Raw genomic sequence first — 19,092 nt, forward strand, 5'->3', positions numbered from 1 at the left:
CATGTGGCCGTCTCCCCTGTGTGTCTGTGTCTCCTCTTCTTATAAAGACACCCACCCTAATCCAGGATGACCTCATTTTAACTACTTACACCTGCAAAGACCCTAGCTCCAAAAAAGGTCGTATTCCGAGGTTTTGGGTGGACGTGGATCTTGAGGGGACACGATTCAACCCAGCCCACCAGCTGTGTGACCTCTGGCAAGGCACTTAGCCTCTCTGTGCTTCAGAATCTTCTCAGCAAAATGGAGATGACAGACCCGGTCTAGAGTGGTGGAGGGTTGAATGAATAAGCACTAGGCAGGGCTGTTCAGACTTCCCTGTGCCCCCCCGGGTCAGCAGGGGTCTCGTTGAAGGGCAGGTTCTGATCCAGCAGCTCTGGGCTGGGGCCTCACAGAGTCCCAGATGAAGTGCATGCTTCTGGCTCTCAGGCTGCACTCTGGGAATCGAGGACACAAAGCACTCAGTAAGTACTTCCTGCGCCTGGCACGCGGGGGCACTCAGGCAGTCTTGGCGCGCTCACGCGCCACCTGCAGTGCTTGGGGCTGGCGGGTCACCTCCAGCCTCCCCAGGCTTCCTCACCTCGGCTTGCTCCATCGTCTGGGGTAGTCGTGGCCCCAGGAGATGCTCAGTAACTCTTTGTGTGAGTTTGTTTTTTTTGGCTGCGCCTCGCAGCTTGTGGGAATCTTAGTTCCCCGACCAGAGATTGAAGCCCAAGCTAGGGCAGTGAAAGCGCTGAGTCCTAACTACTGAACCGCCAGGGGATTCTCAATAAGTATTTGTTGAATGAGGGAATGACTCAGTGATTCCAGAGGGCTGGGCCTGTGGGCCTATCAGTCACAGAAACAACTTCTGAGCTCACCCTGGGGTCCTGCGATGGGCTGGGTGCTTTGCTGACTCAGCTTTTAAATTTATTTTATTTTTAAAAATTGTGGGAAAATACACATAACTTAAAGTGTATCATCTTAAGCATTTTTACAAGTACGGTTCGTGGACATCAAGTACATTTATACTCTTGTGCAGCCGTCACCCCCATCTCCAGAGCTCTTCGTCTTGTAAAACTGAAACTCTGTCCCCGTTAAACACTAACTTCCACCAGCCCCTGGCAACCTCCTACTTTTGGTCTCTGAATTTGATTATTCTTGGTACTTCATGTAAGTAGAATCATACAGTATTTGTCCTTTTGTGTCTGGCTTATTTCACTCAGCACGTTGTAGCATGTGTCAGGATTTCTTTCCTTGACTTTTTTTAAAAAAAATTTATTATTTTTGGCTGCATTTGGTCTTCATTGCTAAGCGCGGGCTTTCTCTAGTTGCGGCGAGTGGGGGCTACTCTTCGTTGCGGTGTGCGGGCTTCTCATTGCGGTGGCTTCTCTTGTTGTGGAGCACGGGCTCTAGGCACGTGGGCTTCAGTAGTTGTGTGGCTCACGGGCTCTAGAGCACAGGCTCAGTAGTTGTGACGCACGGGCTTAGTTGCTCTGTGGCATGTGTGATCTTCCTGGACTAGGGATCGAACCCGTGTCCCCTGCACTGGAAGGCAGACTCTTAACCACTGCGCCACCAGGGAAGTGGACTGGATAACATTCCAGCGTGTGAATAGACCACCTTTTGTTTATCCATTCATCTGCCCGTGGACACTTGAGTGTTTCTACCTTTTGGTTCTTCTGAATAATGGTATGAACATAGGTGTGCAGGAATATTCATTCAAGTCCCTGCTTTCACTTCTTCTGGGTCTATACCCAGAATTGGAATTGCTGGATTGCATGGCAATTCTATGTGTAATTTTGTTTGTTTTTATATTATTTTTAAAAAATTTTATTGGAGTATAGTTGATTTACAATGTTGTCTTAGTTTCAGGTGTACAGCAAAGTGAATCAGTTATCCATATACATATATCCATTCTTTTTTAGATTCTTTTCCCATATAGGTCATTACCGAGTATCGAGTAGAGTTCCCTGTGCTCTACAGTAGGTTCTTATTAGTGATCTATTTCATATATAGTAGTGTGTATATGTCAATCCCAATCTCCCAATTTATCCCTCCCCCTGTTTTTCCCCATAACCATAAGTCTCTTTTCTACATCTGTGACTCTGCTTCTCTCTTGTAGAAAGTGTTCATTTGTACCATTTTTTTAGATTCCACATATAAGCGAAATGATATTTGTCTTTGTCTGACTTACTTCACTCAGTATGACAATTTCTGGGTCTATCCATGTTGCTGCAAATGGCATTGTTTCGTTCTTTTTTATGGCTGAGTAATATTCCATTGTATGTATGTACCACATCTTCTTTATCCGTTCCTCTGTTGATGGTAACTTACATTGTTTCCATGTCTTGGCTATTGTAAATAGTGCTGCAGTGAACATTGGGGTGCATGTGTCTTTTCGAATTATGGTTTTCTCCGGATATATGCCCAGGAGTGGGATTGCTGGATCATATGGTAGCTCTATTTTTAGTTTTTGTAAGGCATCTCCATACCGTTCTCCATAATATGTGTAATTTTTTGAGGAAGAGGCTAGCTAGCCCTTTTAGTTCTCATGGCATTCCTCCTATAGACAGTATTGCTCCCATTTTACAGGTGAGGAGACTGAGACTTGGGGAGGTTAATTACCTCGACCAAGGTCTAGCCCAAAAGAGCGGGGCCGGTGCACACCCAGGTGCTGCCTACAGGCTCCCCTCTGCCTCTCTCAGCCCTTCCCCGCTGTCTTGGGGAAGGTGCTCTGGGCCTCACCTGACCCCTTTGCTCAGTGGCCTGTGTCTTCCTCTCCGTCCCAGGGCTCCCCGGGCTCTCTGGGGGTCCTGTCCACCCTCCTCCTCGCCCCTTCATCTCTGGAGGCCTTGATCTGCTGCTCTCCCAGCTCTCCTCCCAAACATCTCCCTGTCCCTCCAGAAAGAAGTGCAGATCAAATTCCACGTCCTGCTGACCTCCTACGAGCTCATCACCATCGACCAGGCCATCCTGGGCTCCATCGAGTGGGCCTGCCTCGTGGTGGATGAGGCCCACCGGCTCAAGAACAACCAGTCCAAGGTAGGAAGTGCGGGCCGCTGGCTCCCGTGCGTCCTGGGTGGGCCGGCCGCCTGGTGCCCCCTGACAGGCCCCCTGTCCCCCCTCCCCAAGTTCTTTAGGGTCTTGAATAGCTACAAGATCGATTACAAGCTGCTGCTGACGGGGACCCCCCTTCAGAACAACCTGGAAGAGCTCTTCCACCTCCTCAATTTCCTGACCCCAGAGAGGTTCAAGTGAGTCGGGGGGCCGGCCGGGGAGGCGGGGCGGGGGGCAGCCAGGGAGGAGGGGTCAGTGCCCGTCCCGGCCCTGGGGCTGCTCGCTGGACCTCGCTTTCCTCGTCGGTAACACGGGAGCGTCAGCAGTGCGCTGGCCTGTGCCGCGCCCCTGGGAAACATCTGCTGCTGCTAATCCTGCGATTTTTCCCTCAGCTCTGCCCCTGACGACCCCGGGGGTCCTCCTGGGCTCCCGTCCCTTCCCCACACCCCTGGCCCATTCCTGTCCCTCCACAAAGATTGAAGTGACCACGTGGGGGGCAGCGATGGGAGGCAGGAGGCTGGGGTGGTGGTGGTGGTGGAGACGGGCGTGGAGACAGGGCCCCGGCCTTCTTCATCTGACCCCCTCAGTTTCCTACTCAGGGGATTCAGGGTGGAGAATGCTGATCCTGGAATCAGGAGATGTCGATTCGAGGGCAGGCTGGACCGTTTGACCTTGGGCACCCATCAGCCTCAGTTTCCTTATCTGTGATATGGCTAAGAGTCCTAGAGACTGCATGTCCAGGACAGCTTTGAGGACAGGAAGGCATCCTGTGTGCCTGAGACAGCTGCGATGGGTGGGGGTGACACCTAGGGCAGGGCCAGGGCTCTGCCCACCAGCCAGCCTGCCCTGTGACAGGCCCGCCCTGTGACCCTCTGGCGGGTGGCCGGGGGCTGGCTGGCCTGCTCCCCCACCCCAATCCTGATTCCCTTTGCAGAGGGCTTTGGCCTGCTCCAGGCTCTCATCCCAACTCTATCTTGCAGCAACCTGGAGGGCTTCCTGGAGGAGTTTGCCGACATCTCCAAGGAAGACCAGATCAAGAAGCTGCATGACCTGCTGGGGCCGCACATGCTAAGGCGGCTCAAGGCTGACGTGTTCAAGAACATGCCGGCCAAGACCGAGCTGATCGTCCGCGTGGAACTGAGCCAGATGCAGAAGTGAGCAGCCTGCCCCGCGTCCCCTGGGCTTGTCTTCCAGAGCCGAAGGGCCTGACCTGGCCTTCCTGGGCTGCTGCCCCGGGTGGGTGGGAGGGCCTTTCGGCCCCGCCCAGGCCTCAACTCACCTTTTGCACATACTTCCTTCTTGGGGCCTCTTACATTTCAGTGACCAGGGCTGGGGCTGCCTGCGTCCTTGCACTTTGCCCCAGCAGCTTGCTGGGCAGCGCCAGGCCTGTGGCTTCACCTCTCGGGGCTCCCCTTGGTCTTCCTGTAACTGGTACTGGGGCAGCAGCCCCCGGGCTCCCTGCGGAGCAGAGTGCGCTCTCGGAGGCTGGTGTGGCCAGGTGTTTCCAGCTTGCCTTTCCTCCTTCCTCTGGCAGGAAGTACTACAAGTTCATCCTCACGCGGAACTTCGAGGCGCTGAACTCCAAGGGGGGCGGGAACCAGGTGTCACTGCTCAACATCATGATGGACCTGAAGAAGTGTTGCAACCACCCTTACCTCTTCCCCGTGGCTGCCGTGGTAGGTCCCCGTGGCTGCCACTGTGGCCACCGTGATAGGTGCCCTCGACCACCCTTACCTCTTCCCCGTGGCTGCCGTGGTAGGTCCCCGTGGCTGCTGCTGTGGCCACCGTGATAGGTGCCCTCGACCACCCTTACCTCTTCCCCGTGGCTGCCGTGGTAGGTCCCCGTGGCTGCCACTGTGGCCACCGTGATAGGTGCCCTCGACCACCCTTACCTCTTCCCCGTGGCTGCCGTGGTAGGTCCCCGTGGCTGCCGCTGTGGCCACCGCGATAGGTGCCCTTGACCCCCGTGGTGAGTTCCTGAGGCTGCCGTGGAAGGGGCCTGAGGCCGTGGTAGGTGCATGTGGCTGTGTTGTGGTGGGTTTCCTGTGGCCCTCGTGGTAAGCAGCTGTGGCCGCCAGGCAGCTGTGGCCGCCATGGTGCCCCTGGCCGCTGGGGCAGGTGCTTAGGCCCTCAGCTGCCAGTCCTCCCTGACAGTGAGGATTTGGAGGTGATATGGGTCCCCACTGTGCCAGAAGTATCTGAAAACCGACCTCTGTCCACTGCGCAGCCAGGCCCTCTCCTTCTCTGGACCCCTTCTCGTGACCATACAGGAATGGGGGACATCGGGGCACCCCAGAATCCCCCCCAGCCTCAGCGTCAGGGGACCCCAGACCAGGATTCCGAGGGCTGACTTGGCAGTCGGGGAGGCCTGGGTGGGGCCCCCAGGTGGTCTGATGTGCAGCCCTGGGTGAGAGACTGGAGCCCCAGTCAGACCCCCGGCTCCAGTCCTGTGGTCTCAGGACAGTCAGTGGTCCTCTTGGGGTCCCACGTTTATCCTCTACGAAGTGGGGACAATAACAGCAGCCCCCTGAAAGGGTGAGGACCAGACCAGAAAGGCCACGTCAGTGCCCTCGGAGAGAGCTCACTGTGGTCATGGCTATTCTGGTTCTAATTTAAACGCTCCACGGTTTACACCTTCCCCCTCCCCCATCCCTGGCCCCAAACAAGAAGACCAATGCGGAGTTAGGCGTGGAGGCCGTGCTGTGGGTGACCCAGACCCAGCCAAGCCCAGGCTGACCTCACCATGGTGGCCCAGCAGAGGCCTTTGGGCTAAGGTTCTGCCCAGCTGGGGGGCCGGGTTGGCCTTGCCTGGATGTGCCCTGCAGTGACTGCAGAGGCCAGGCCCCATTCCTGCTGGGAAGGCCGGCTGGGCTCAAGACTCTGTGTCATCCTTCCGTCCACTGATGCCTGTGGTTCTGGTGGAGTGCCAGCAGGGGGAGATGGAGGGCAGGGCCGCCAAGTCGGAGCCCTGCCTGGGGAACAAGGTGCTGGGAGCATCCGCGTGAGCTGCCCATACGCCCCGCAGAGCCTGGCCTGACCGGGGCTGGGCTCGGTGCTCCACCCACTGTTGGGCCCTTGTCCACTCTCTGGGGCCTCCGGTGCAGAGTCAGAGGGGAGAGGGGAGCCCCCAGTGCCCCACCTTCTGCTGTGTCCACAGGAGGCCCCTGTCCTGCCCAATGGCTCCTATGATGGCAGCTCTCTGGTCAAGTCTTCAGGGAAGCTCATGTTGCTGCAAAAGATGCTCAAGAAACTGCGGGACGAAGGGCACCGTGTACTTATCTTCTCCCAGGTGAGCTGCCCCCAGGTGGCTGCTGGCCTCCCTGCCTTCCCTAGCCCAACCCCACACCTGCAGGGGGCGTCCTGCCCCCACTAGCTGAGGGCACAGCCTGCCAGCAGCCCTCGGTCCCGATGCCATCCCCATGTGGGTTGTGTGTCGGAAGTCGCTCCTCTGGGCCCTGGTGTGATGCAGCCAAGGAGAGCTGGTTGGGTGCCAAGTTCAAGGTGCTCAGGGCGTGTTAGCGGGGAGGACCAAGGTCCACCCCACCAGCTGCTCCTCCTGGAGCTTCTGTCCAAGCTGGGATGACAGCCCTCTCCTCTCACCCTTGCAGCCCCGCTCCTCATGAAGGTGGGGCCCTGTGGTGGGGGCAGCTTTGCGGGGTGGTGTGTCCCTCTTTCTAGCTTGATCCTGAAATTGCACTTGCAGCCTCACTTTTTGGGCTGTCGGAGGCAAAGCTGTCCAGCCTCAGAGGTTTGTTTGTCTGTGATGCTGTACAGTACTGTACAGTAAACTACACAAAAGCACAACCGCCTGTAGAGGATGCATGCGTATGACAGTGTATGCCAGACACGCACTAACTTATGTGATTGGACGTGCAAATGCACGTTTGCATCTTTGAAGGTTCACAACTTGAAGGTTCATATGTAGGGGACTTACTGTAGAAATAAAGGAAGCCCTAGGCACACCATAGGGAAAATGCCACACTTCAGACCTAGTATCTACAAAGGAATGACAATCAGACTGTCCTCAGATTTCACATCAGCAACAATAGGTGGCAGAAGACAACTGCGAAACCTTCAATACCCTGCGGGAAAATGGGGACTGATAATTTTATATCCAGCCAAACTCTCTCTCAAGATTGATTATGGGAGGAATATGGGAGCTCAGAAGGGACTGCTTTTCTCTTCTCATAGGAAAGGGTGAGATCAGGGAAGACATCACGGAGGAGGTGCTCTTTGAGTTTCCTAGGCAGTAAGGGGGTGGGAAGAGAGTCCAGGTAATTTGGGATGGTTGGAGAGTATGAAGGAAGCATTGGGAAATGAAGCCCAGGTGGGCTGGGCACCAATCCTGCAAGCCTGGAACGCCAAGGTGAGGGTTTGGGACTTTATCCTGGGAGGAGAGGGCAGGGAGGCGCGTGCTTAGAGCTGTGTCTTAAGCAGATGGCTGTGGGGCTGGTGTGGGGGATGGAGTGGCTCCGGGGGTTGAGGTTGGAGGCTCTGCATTCTTCAGAGAAAGGCCCTGCGTCAGGTCTGCCTGGGTCCTACCTCTCCCCACTCAGCAGGCCGCTCTGTCCTCCCCCATCTGTCATGGGGGTCCCTGCTCTGCGGCAGTGCCTCAGGCATACCATGTCCCCTGCAGATGACCAAGATGCTGGACCTCCTGGAGGACTTCCTGGAGTATGAGGGCTACAAATATGAGCGGATTGACGGTGGCATCACCGGGGGCCTCCGGCAAGAGGCGATTGACAGATTCAACGGTACCCCCGCCCCGCCCCACCCCACCCCGGCCTCCACCGGGGGCCCTGTCTGCCTCCCCTCCTACGCTAGGCTCTTAGCCGGACCACTCAACGCATGGTTAAGGTAGCTGCCCCTCAAACGGCCGAAGAAAGCAGACCAGTCCTTAGGTCCTAATAGCTGGTAAAAGGGATTAGTTCCGTGGAACTTTCCAGGGGCCTGCTGGGGCGCAGGAAGCCAGTAGATAACACTTGCTGAGAGCTGAGGAAGGCAGAAGGGGAGGAGAATCCCTCTGTTTCTAAATGAAGCCGGTGCTGAGGGTCTGGCCAGCACCTGTGGGCTTCTGGTACGGACACCAGCTAAACCTGCCGTTATAGGCAGGGCCGGATGGGGCCTGTCCCTGGAACACAGGCTGCGGGGCGGGCCCGAGCTGAGCAGCGCTCCCTTAGAAGAGGGCCATAGGGAAGGGCTGGGCCCCGCAGGCCCAGACTTCCAACTGCTCTCTTGCTTGCCTGGGACGAAGAGGTGAGGGGGGCAGGCCAGGAGCTGGCTCTGGCGTGGAGGAAACCTCTGGAGGGGGAAGTGGCCCCGCGCCTCTTTCGTGGCAGGTTTGCAGCAAGTGCTGATGAGCTCTTTCCCCGGGGCTTGGGGCTGCTTCCCTCCTTCCACCCTCAGAACAGGGCTGGGGTCCCACGGCTCCAAAACCCAAAGCAGCGATTCTTGTTGCCCACTCACGCCCGAGGTAAATCGAGTACAGTTTCAGCATCTAGATGCGGCCCCAGCACACGTCTAAGTGGGAAGCATCAGGAGGGTGGGGGACCTGTTGGCAGCTCCAGTGGGCGCCGTGGTCAGTCCCAGGTCACTCAGGGAAGGGCCCCGACGGGCCTGAGAACCAGCTGTCCTGCCACAGTGGGGACTGACCGGAGGGTCGGCCTGGGCTCTGGAGCTGTGACCCTGAGTGTTCCCTGGCAGCTCTGAGCATCACGGGCAGGGGAGCTGTGAGGGCGGGAAGGACCGAGTTCTCCAGCGCTCCCTGGGGCCTGACCCTCAGGGGCTCTGCCCGTATTTGCTGGCGGTTCGCAGTTTCTTCTTTGCCTGCCTGGGCTTTGAAAATCGGTTCCTTCTCATTCTGTCTCCATCCTGTCGGCTCAGGGCTCAGGGCTGGGGGATCCATGGGGCTCAGGTGGGCTGCTCTGTGCCCCCACCCGGGGCCCCAGGCCTCCTCCGGCTTCCCTGAGCACAGCTCAGGCCACTGTTGCCTGTGGTGGGGTCACAGTTCCCGCCCTACCTGCCCCGATCCCCCCTCCAGCTCCCTCGTCTGCCCCACCCCTACCCCTCTGGGTGAGCCCCTCACTCACCCCACTGGGCGCCCACCTCTCTTCCTCAGCCCCTGGGGCCCAGCAGTTCTGCTTCCTCCTCTCGACCCGGGCAGGTGGCCTGGGCATCAACCTGGCCACGGCTGACACGGTCATCATCTACGACTCAGACTGGAACCCGCACAATGACATCCAGGTGTGTGGCCCTGACACCAGAACCCTCTCAGAGGGCCCCTCGCTGACCCTGGCTCTGTGGGCTTTCCCTCCCTCCCCCAACAGACTGTCTTGGGGCTTTACCTCTCCCTGGACCTCCTCGTGGAGTCCCAGCCCCAAGAGGGACCTGGGAGGTGAGCCCCTCCAGCTCCTTCATTGTATAAAAGATGAAACAGCCCAGGGAGGGCAGGGGACGTGTCCAAGAACATGCAGTGATCTGTGCGACCATGACCCCTGGTCTGTCCCATCACTCTTAGGGTCAAGGCCGTGGAGTGGGGCAGGATGAGGGCGTCCTGGGACCCAGAGGGGGCCAGCTTGGGAGGAACAGGAAAATAGAGTTGAGGGGACAAGGCCTGTGGAGGTGGGGAGAGGAAGAGATGGAGGCGGGGGCAGTGGGGCTGGTGAGGAAGGATGGGAGGGTTGGGGGGCAGGGGTTGTGGGAGTAGAGACACGCCCTGCTGTCCATTGATGGCCACCCCTCCCGGGGCAGGGCCGGGCACGCACACACCACTGCCGCTCACAGCCCTGCCTTGCACACCTGCAGTCACACCGAGTTCCATCTGCACAGGCACCCGGGCCCACAGGAGGCCACACGGGATGCGAGCACAGCTGCCCTGGTGCGCACACGTCTCCACGGGCAGTCAGGCAGCTGGTTCCATGCAGAGCGGACTCACGAGCCCACGTGCATGCCTCCCCCCGCCCTCCGGTGCCTGACGCTGAGCCCCCAGCCCTCCCTTGGTTGAGCTATGGGTGCTAAGCTGCAGCTTGCCCGCAGGCCTTCAGCCGCGCCCACCGCATCGGGCAGAACAAGAAGGTGATGATCTACCGCTTCGTGACGCGGGCCTCGGTGGAGGAGCGCATCACGCAGGTGGCCAAGCGTAAGATGATGCTCACCCACCTGGTGGTGCGGCCCGGCCTGGGCTCCAAGTCCGGCTCCATGACCAAGCAGGAGCTGGACGACATCCTCAAGTTCGGCACGGAGGAGCTCTTCAAGGACGACGTGGAGGGTGGGCGTCCCGGGTGCCGGGGCACGGGGGGGTGGTCCCGCTCGAGACACTCCCTCCCCAGGGCATCTCCAGTGTGCAGCCTTTCCCTCCTCTGCTCCCCCCTCCTGGCCAGGATGGGCAGGGCCAGGGTGGCATCTCTGGGTGCTGCCCCCCAGCTCTGCGGCCCCCCCACCTCTGTCCGACAGGCATGATGTCTCAGGGCCAGAGGCCCGCCACGCCCATCCCTGATGTCCAGTCCTCCAAAGGGGGAGCCCTGGCCGCCAGCGCGAAGAAAAAGCACGGCAGCACCCCGCCAGGTAGGGGCCAACCCAGCCCAGCCCCCAGACCTCCTGTACCCCGGATGGCTGCTCCTGGAGAGGAAGGGGGCCCCCCAAACCTATTTTGTCAGGTTCCCCTGCCTGTGGACTGTAGCTGGGCGGGCAGGGGTCTGTTACATTCTCTGATCACCGTGCTCCTCTGTTGCAACCCCTGGACGGGACGGGGAAGGGCCACTGTCTGGAATCTCTTCTGGTGGGGGTCCCCCAACCCTGCACCCTGTCTGCCCCCAGGTGACAACAAGGACGTGGAGGACAGCAGTGTGATCCACTATGATGATGCGGCCATCTCCAAGCTGCTGGACCGCAACCAGGACGCCACGGACGACACAGAGCTGCAGAACATGAATGAATACCTGAGCTCCTTCAAGGTGGCGCAGTACGTGGTGCGCGAGGAGGACGGCGTGGTAAGCCCCGCCCCTCCTCGGCCCCGCCCTCAGAAGCCACGCCCCTCCCTCCAGCGGCTCCACCCATCTGCGGCCGCGCCCCTACCGCCCCTACCGCAGCTTCTCCATCTAGGCTCGGGAAACCGATTATCCCGAAGGACGGCTCTCTGCTCTCTCCTGAGTGGGCCCTCCACCCTCCACGCGGACCCTGGGTGCTAATTATTCTTTCACGTGCCAGTTTTCCTTTTGAAACTGGGGGCTTCCTGAGGACAAGGGTGGGGCTTATTCTGTTCTATACCCCTGTGCCTTGTAGTGAATGAATGAATGAATGAATGAATTGCTGCGGCAGGAGCAGGAAGAACATATGGGGCTGGGGGTGATCAGGGAAGGCTTCCTGGAGTAGGCAGGCTTTCCAGTTCCTCCTTGAGCCCCTAGAGGGTGAGATGTGATAGAGGCAGCGAGGCCTCCTAGGGGCAGAGATGCGCGCCGGCCCCGCCCTCACGGAGCCCATGGCACGTGCGTCCCCAGGAGGAGGTGGAGCGGGAGATCATCAAGCAGGAGGAGAACGTGGACCCCGACTACTGGGAGAAGCTGCTCCGGCACCACTATGAACAGCAGCAGGAGGACCTGGCCCGCAACCTGGGCAAAGGCAAGCGCATCCGCAAGCAGGTCAACTACAACGACGCCTCCCAGGAGGACCAGGGTGCGTGCGCCGGTGCGCCGGTGGGCGGGATCGCGCCGGTGGGCGGGATCGCGCCGGAGGGGAGGGCATCCCTGTGGCGGGAAGCCCTGGGGCTGGGAGAGTAGGAGCCGGGTGGCGTGGCCTGAGCCGGGAGGCGGTGGGGAGAGCTTCCTGGAGAAAGGGGGCTCCGGGGCAGGTGTGGGGCATTGGGTGTTTGGGGGAACAAGATGGGTGGTGGTTCAGTGACTTCACCGCTAGTGGTGTGACTTTAGGCAAGCCTCAGTTTCTCCGTCTGTAAAATGGGGACGACGATGGTATGAGGCCTTAGGATGCAGTGCAGGGTTGTAGGGATTCAACGGGAGCTCCCAGGAAGTACACGAGGGCTGTTTTCGTTGTCACTGTTCTCGGGCTGGGGTGTAGGGGTTTGGTGTGGCCCTGGGTGTGGCGGCCTCGGGCGGGCTTCTGCTTGCACAGCTCACCCTGCACCCCTCTGCCTGACCCCCCCCCCCCCCAGAGTGGCAAGACGAGCTCTCGGACAACCAGTCCGAATATTCCATTGGATCCGAGGACGAGGACGAGGACTTTGAAGAAAGGCCGGAAGGGCAGAGTGCGTCTCAGCGCTGGGCCGGGGCCCGGGCGGTGTGTCGGGGGGCTGGTGGTCAGCGTGCGGCGCCCCGGGGGCATCAGGACACGCATCCGTCCTCCGGAGTCTGGGGCGAGCTGCTGGGTGGGTTGGGGTCAGGACCCCGGGCCCGGCTGAGGGGTCGTGGCGGGCTGCTCCCCCAGGTGGACGGCGACAATCCAGGAGGCAGCTGAAGAGCGACAGGGACAAGCCCCTGCCCCCGCTTCTCGCCCGGGTCGGCGGCAACATTGAGGTGGGGCCCGCGTGCACGCCCCGCTTTCCCAGCTCCGCTTCCCCGGATTTTTCTCGTCCCCTTTCAGAGCAGAGAGCTCCTCGCTGCTGCCGCCTCCGGGGCGCGGAGTAGGGGTGGGAGGGCTGGGGGGGGTCCCGTCTGGGCCGTGCCTCCCCGGGTCCTGCCCCCGCTGGAGGCCCCTGCTCCTCCGTGCTCCTCCCTTCCCCGTGCTTTTCCCCCTCATCTCTGAATTCCCGGCTCCCTCACCCTGATCTCCGCCGGCCCAGGTGCTGGGCTTCAACGCCCGACAGCGGAAGGCCTTTCTGAACGCCATCATGCGCTGGGGCATGCCCCCCCAGGACGCTTTCAACTCCCACTGGCTGGTGCGGGACCTTCGCGGGAAGACTGAGAAGGAGTTTAGGTAAAGGGGCTGAGGCGGTGGCCCGGGGCGTGGCCGCCTGCGCAGGAGTGGGCAGGCTCCGGCTGGGCGGGCCCCGCACGGCGGGGGGCGTTTCCGCCAGGTTCAGGGCATCTGGAGAGCTCACTGCTGTCTGATGTTGGCGTGCCTGGGGTCCAGGCCTGGGCAGGGCTCATTTGCAGAGAACGCTGACCGCTCCCCTCTGCTAGAGCAGCTGGTGTTAACGGCAGCGCGAAGGATCTGGGTTATCCGGGGCGGGGGCTGTCCCAGGAGGGTCCCCTGCCCGGGGGGCCTCTTCTGCCCTTCCCTGGGGCGTGACCCAGCCAGGCCTGGTTGGGAGGCAGGCAACGGGTGATGATGCCAGCCAGGAGGTCCCCCGGGGGTCCTGCCGGCCCCCCACTCCCTGAGCCCCAGTCCCCCCCACCCCAGAGCCTATGTGTCCCTCTTCATGCGGCACCTGTGTGAGCCGGGGGCCGACGGCGCCGAGACCTTCGCCGACGGCGTGCCCCGCGAGGGCCTCTCCAGGCAGCACGTGCTCACGCGCATCGGGGTCATGTCACTAGTTAGGAAGAAGGTGGGTGAGTAGCCTTTGCTGGGCTTTTCCTGGCGGCCGACCACGGCCCAGGTGTGCCCCTGGGGGGTCAGCGGGCAGAGGGCAAGTGCCTGTCTGTCCAGGGTCTGGGTCAGGCTAGAGGCATGGACCCACGATGCCTCTCTGGGTGGGGAAGTCGGAGGGGTTGGGGACCGGAGGCCAGGTTGGCAGGTGGGGACGGGCTGGGGGTAGGGGCTGGCAGGGGGGTTTGCAGTCAGAAGGGCACGTGGCTTGGCCAGCCTCGGGTGGAGGCGGCACCTCTGCCTCACCCCAAGCCTGGGACGCCCCCAGTCCCACGGGCCGCCCTGAGGCCCGCAGTTCTGAGCTCCGACCGCCTCCCTCCCTGCTTCCCTCCCGCCTGCCCCAGGTTCAGGAGTTTGAGCAGGTCAATGGGAAGTACAGCACCCCGGATTTGATCCCTGAGGGGCCCGAGGGCAAGAAGCCAGGCGAGGTCATCTCCTCGGATCCCACCACGCCAGTGCCCGCCAGCCCTGCCCACCTTCTGCCTGCCCCGCTGGGCCTGCCAGGTCTGGGCTCCGTCGGGCAGGGGAGGGCACCTGGGTCACGGGAGGTGGCGAGACCCCACGTCCTCCCCATACCCCACAAGGCCTGGCCTCCCTCCCCGCCCAAAGCTTCCGGCTGCAGAAGTGTCACTCCCCTGAGAGATTTTCTTTTTAGTGACAGCTTTGAGACGTAGTTCACACACCACCGTGTTCCCTCTTTAAAACTGTATTATCCAGTCGCTTCTAGTAGATTCATAGGCTTGTGCAACCATGGCGTCTAATTCCAGAATGTTTTCATCACCCCAAAGAGGAACACATACTCATCAGCAGTGGCTCCACATTCCTTCTCCTCGTATCTTTCTCAGCAACCACTAGTCTACTTTCCGTCTCTATGGGTTTGCCTGTTCTGGACATTTCATGTAAATGAAATGATACGCTACGTGGCCTTTTGTGCCCGGCTTCTCTCACTAGCATAGTATTTTCCAGGTTCATCCATGTTGTAGGGTATCAGCACTTCATTCCTTTCTGTGGCCAAATTCTATTCCATTGTTTGGATCCACTGCTTTTTGTGTATCCACGCATCGGCTGATGGATTTGGGGTTGTTTCTACCTTTTGGCTCTTGTGGATAATATTGAGAGTAACATTGCTTTGAACTTTTGTGTTCAACTGGAAACAAGTGTCTTCATTTCATTTGGGCGTATAGCTAGCAATGGAGTCACCGGGTCACATGGTTTAACATTTTGAGGAACTGCTAAGCTTTTTCACAGCGACCACACCGTTTTTCATTCCCACCAGCCACGTGTGAGGTTCCAGTTTCTCTACATCCTCACCAGCACTTATCTGACTTTTTGCTTACAGCCATCCTAGTGGGTGTGAAGGGGCGTTTCGTTGTGGTTTTTTTTTTAAAAAAAAATAAATTATTTATTTATTTATTTTTGGCTGCATTGGGTCTTCGTTGCTGCGCGCGGGCTTTCTCTAGTTGTGAAGAGGGGGGGGCTACTCTTTGTTGCGGTGTGCGGGCTTCCCATTGCGGTGGCTTCTCTTGTTGCAGAGCGCAGGCTCTAGATGCACGGGCTTCAATAGTTGTGGCATGTGGGCTCAGGAGTTGTGGCGCACTAGCTTAGTGGCCCCTTAGCGGCATGTGGGATCTTCCCGGACCAGGGCTCGAACCCGTGTCCCCTGCATTGGCAGGCGGACTCCCGACCACTGCGCCACCAGGGAAGCCCCTCGTTGTGGTTTTGATGTGCATCTCTCTTTTGATTTGCATCTTTGATGGCTGAAGATGTTGAGAGTCTTTTCATGTGCTTCTGGGCCATTTGTGCGTCTTCTTTGGAGAAATGTCATTTCAGATCCTTTGTCCTTCTTTAATGGGTTATTTGCCTTTTTGGTGATTCATGTGTTTATCTGGGCAAAGCATCTTCTTCCCTCGGTCAGACCCCTCAGGACGGGGGCGTCCTGCCTATCCCAGGTGACAGGTGAGGCCCCGAGAGGCTCAGTGCGTCTGAGGACATCCTGCTTCTGGGCACAAGTGCCCTCTAGTTTACTAGACACGCCTACTTTACTTCCTGGCCCTGTGTGCCCGTGGGCAAGTCCCTTGCCCTGCGAGGTAGTGACCACCTCCCAGGGCGACTCAGAGCACGTGGGTCACTGGCCCTTTGCAGGATCAAGAACTGACTCAGCGTGGGGGAGGCACGTGGCCAGTCAAGCAGCCTGAAAGCCGGGACCACACGCAGCCGTCCTGGCTCCTAGTCTGGGCCTCCACCTACCTCACTTCCCTGCTTCCAGATGGGAGGCCCCCCCCGCCCCCCGCATGTAACCCCGTCCTGTCGGCCCCTGGCTTTGGCCTCACCGGGCCCAGGGTCCTCCAAGGCTCCTCCCGTTGCAGGCCTGGCCTGGGTGCCCTCGCTCACCTGGCTCGCCTGTCCTTCTGGAGGTGCCAGGCCCAGGATCCTCTCTGACGGCCCATTTTCTGCCCTTCTCCCCTTCCCCACCCCAGCTCACCTGTCTCACCCCGTCTCCCTTGATCTTTCAGACAAAATGGAAGGCCAGCTGGGCTACTTGGAAGAGAAGGAGCTGGGGGTGCAGAAGCCAAAGAAGCCCCCAGAAATCCAGGTATGGAAGATGCAGGTGTCTGGGCCCCTGTGGGATAGGGGTGGGTCTTCTCAGGCCTTGCCCGGGCAGCTGTCACTCAGGCCCCCTGTTTCCAAGTCCGAGCCTGTGTGTCTGGGGAGCGGGTCGGGAGCCGAGAGAGTGCATTTGGCGCCCAGCACCCCTTCCCTGCCTCTACTCCTCTTGGGGCTCCAGGCCCCGCAGCTCCCGAGTCTGTCCTCCCTAGGCCCTGCCAACTGCCCTGGACAGAGCGGAGGGTGAGGGCAAGCACGAGAACTCGGATGGCAAGGAGAGGGCCCGAGAGGAGCGACTGGAGGAGATGGAGAAGGCCCAGCCCCCCCCAGAGCAGCTGCCGAAAGGTGCGGGCTTCCACCCTGATGCAGTTTCAGGCCTGGCTCAGAGAAGGGCAGCCAGGCCGCTCTCTACCCCGTCTCCCCCGGGCCGGGTGGTGGACTGTGCATTGCTCTGTCCTAGCACCATAGGTCCCTGGGTGAGGGGAGAGCCGGGGGCTCAGTTCTCTGCACGTGGGTTTTAACTTTTCCTGCTGTACAGTTTGGGGGTTATGGGACTACATCCTTTTTTAAAAAAAAAAATGATTTTATTTATTTATTTTTGGTTGCATTGGGTGTTTGTTGCTGCGTGCGGGCTTTCTCTAGCTGTGACGAGGGGAGGCTGCTCTTCGTTGCGTTGCACGGGCTTCTCATTGCGGAGGCTTCTCTTGTTGCGGAGCACGGGCTCTAGGGTGCACAGTCCTCAGTAGTCGTGGCTCGTGGGCTCTAGAGCGCAGGCTCAGTAGTTGTGGCCCACGGGCTTTGTTGCTCCGCGGCATGTGGGATCTTCCCAGACCAGGGCTCGAACCCATGTCCCCTGTATTGGCAGGTGGATTCTTAACCACTGCGCCACCAGGGAAGCCCGGGCTACATCTTTTTATTAGTTATTTCTGAATCAGTGACCTTGTGGTCTGAACACAGGAGTCTGTATAATATTGTTTTTATATGATACTGTTGAAACCTGCTTTCTGGCTTAATGTGGTCAGATCTTGTAAATGCTCGTGTGCTCGAAAAGAGTGTCCTTTCATTGCTGGGTGTAAGGTTCTAAATATATGCATTAGATCATTATGTTCAGATTTTTTTATATCCTTACTTATTTTTGGTTTGCTTTGATCAGTCACATCTGAGAGACTTGTGTTAAAATCTCTCACTGTGAGTGTGGGTTAGTCTCTGTCCTCGTAAGGCCAGATTTTGTTTCATATGGTTTGGGATTGGGTTGTTAGGTGCATATTGGTTCAGGTTTTTTATAATTTTCTGGTGAAGTGTTTCTGTTTATTATGCAATAACCTTCTTATCCCTCCTGATACTTTTTGCTTTAAGGTCCATTTAGGCTGATTTGGATTGAGCTTATTTTTGTTTAGTATACACTTGGTGTATTTTTTATTTTTATTTTTTTATTTTTGGCCATGCTGTGCAGCATGCAGGATCTTAGTTCCCTGACGGGGGATTGAACCTGGGCCCCCTGCAGTGGAAGTGCAGAGTCCTAACCACTGGACCGCCAGGGAATTTCCATACTCGGTGTATTTTTTTCTATCCTTTTACTTAAAAGTATAAATAAAAACTTTATTGTGATATACTTCACATTCCATATAGTTCACCCATTTAAAGTAAATCATTCAGTAGTTTTTATATATTCACAGGGTTGTAGAATCATCAGCACAATTAATTGTAGAACATTTTCATCATTCCAGAAAGAAACCCTATGCCCATTAGCCCATTTTCTCCTCCCCACAGCCTGTGGCAATCACTAATTTACTTTCTGTCTCTTTGGATTTGCTTGCTCTGGACATTTCATATAAATGGAATCAAAATATATGCCTTTTTATGTGTGACTTCTTTCACTAAGCACAGTGTTTTCAAGGTTCATCAGTTTTGTACCATGTATTGGAACTTCATTCCTTTTTGCTGAATAACATTCTACTCTGTGGATAGACCATATTTTATTTTCCCATTCATCAGTTGATGGACTAACCCCACATCAGTTGGGTTATTTTGCCTTTTGGCTATTATGAATAATGCTGCTGTGAACATTTGTATATAGGTATTTGTGTGGACATAGATTTCAGTTCTCTTGGATATATACATAGGAGTGGAATTGTTGGATTGTATGGTAACTCTAATATTTTGAGGAACTGCCAGATTGTTTGCTACAGTGGCTGCACCACTTTACATTCCCACCAGCAGTGTATAGTTTTCCAATTTCTCCACATCCTGACCAACACTTGTTATTATCTCTCTCTTTGATTATAGTCATCCTAGTGGGTGAAAAGTCATAGCTCAAGTGATTTTGATTTGTATTTCCTTTCTGTGTAAGATGTTGAGTATCTTTTCAAGTGTTGTTGGCCATCTGTACATTCTTGCTGGAGAAATGTCTTCTCAGATCCTTTTGTTCATTTTTTAATTGGGTTATTTGTCTTTTTATTATTGAGTTATAAGAGTTCTTTATAATACATGTTCCACATCAGATATGGTGATTTGCAAGTATTTTCTTCCATTTCTTAATTTTTAATCTATCTGTATAATTTTTAGGTATATCTTTTGAAAACAGTATATGGTGGGATTTGTTGTGTTAAATCTAATCATAGAATCTCTACCTTTTAGCTGGCAAATTTAATCTCATTACATTTATTGTAATAGCTAGGTATTTGGATGAATTTCTACTCTTATTTTGTGCTTTATATCACCCTTGCCTTTTCTTCTTTTTTCTCCTGACATCTCTTGGATTGATCGCATTTTCTTTCTATTTTCCCCTTTTCCCCTCAACTTCCTTGGAAGGTTTACAGTCAATTCTATTTTGTACTCTTAAATTTTTAACATGTCACCTCCTGAATACTATAAGGACTGTAGGCAACTTTAGCTCTGACGCACTCCCTTTTCATC

The 19,092-nt window shown here is 56.9% G+C and overlaps 1 protein-coding gene across 3 annotated transcripts in view; it reads left to right on the forward strand.

The window, feature by feature from the left end:
- The window catches only part of CHD5 (chromodomain helicase DNA binding protein 5), a 63,762-nt gene that overhangs the window by 31,791 nt on the left and 12,879 nt on the right, over positions 1-19,092 (forward strand). For all 3 annotated transcript variants that reach the window (XM_067018550.1, XM_067018555.1, XM_067018546.1), the window contains exons 16-33: positions 2,884-3,021; positions 3,112-3,233; positions 4,017-4,190; positions 4,571-4,712; positions 6,194-6,325; positions 7,673-7,790; positions 9,155-9,279; positions 10,072-10,303; positions 10,489-10,599; positions 10,852-11,024; positions 11,532-11,706; positions 12,200-12,292; positions 12,472-12,560; positions 12,827-12,960; positions 13,387-13,531; positions 13,917-14,076; positions 16,086-16,165; positions 16,389-16,521. In XM_067018550.1, coding sequence (XP_066874651.1) covers positions 2,884-3,021; positions 3,112-3,233; positions 4,017-4,190; positions 4,571-4,712; positions 6,194-6,325; positions 7,673-7,790; positions 9,155-9,279; positions 10,072-10,303; positions 10,489-10,599; positions 10,852-11,024; positions 11,532-11,706; positions 12,200-12,292; positions 12,472-12,560; positions 12,827-12,960; positions 13,387-13,531; positions 13,917-14,076; positions 16,086-16,165; positions 16,389-16,521 — 2,476 coding nt within the window. The remainder of the gene's footprint in view (positions 1-2,883; positions 3,022-3,111; positions 3,234-4,016; positions 4,191-4,570; positions 4,713-6,193; positions 6,326-7,672; positions 7,791-9,154; positions 9,280-10,071; positions 10,304-10,488; positions 10,600-10,851; positions 11,025-11,531; positions 11,707-12,199; positions 12,293-12,471; positions 12,561-12,826; positions 12,961-13,386; positions 13,532-13,916; positions 14,077-16,085; positions 16,166-16,388; positions 16,522-19,092) is intronic.

Source organism: Kogia breviceps, chromosome 1 (assembly GCF_026419965.1).
Source record: "Kogia breviceps isolate mKogBre1 chromosome 1, mKogBre1 haplotype 1, whole genome shotgun sequence".
Taxonomy (NCBI): domain Eukaryota; kingdom Metazoa; phylum Chordata; class Mammalia; order Artiodactyla; family Physeteridae; genus Kogia; species Kogia breviceps.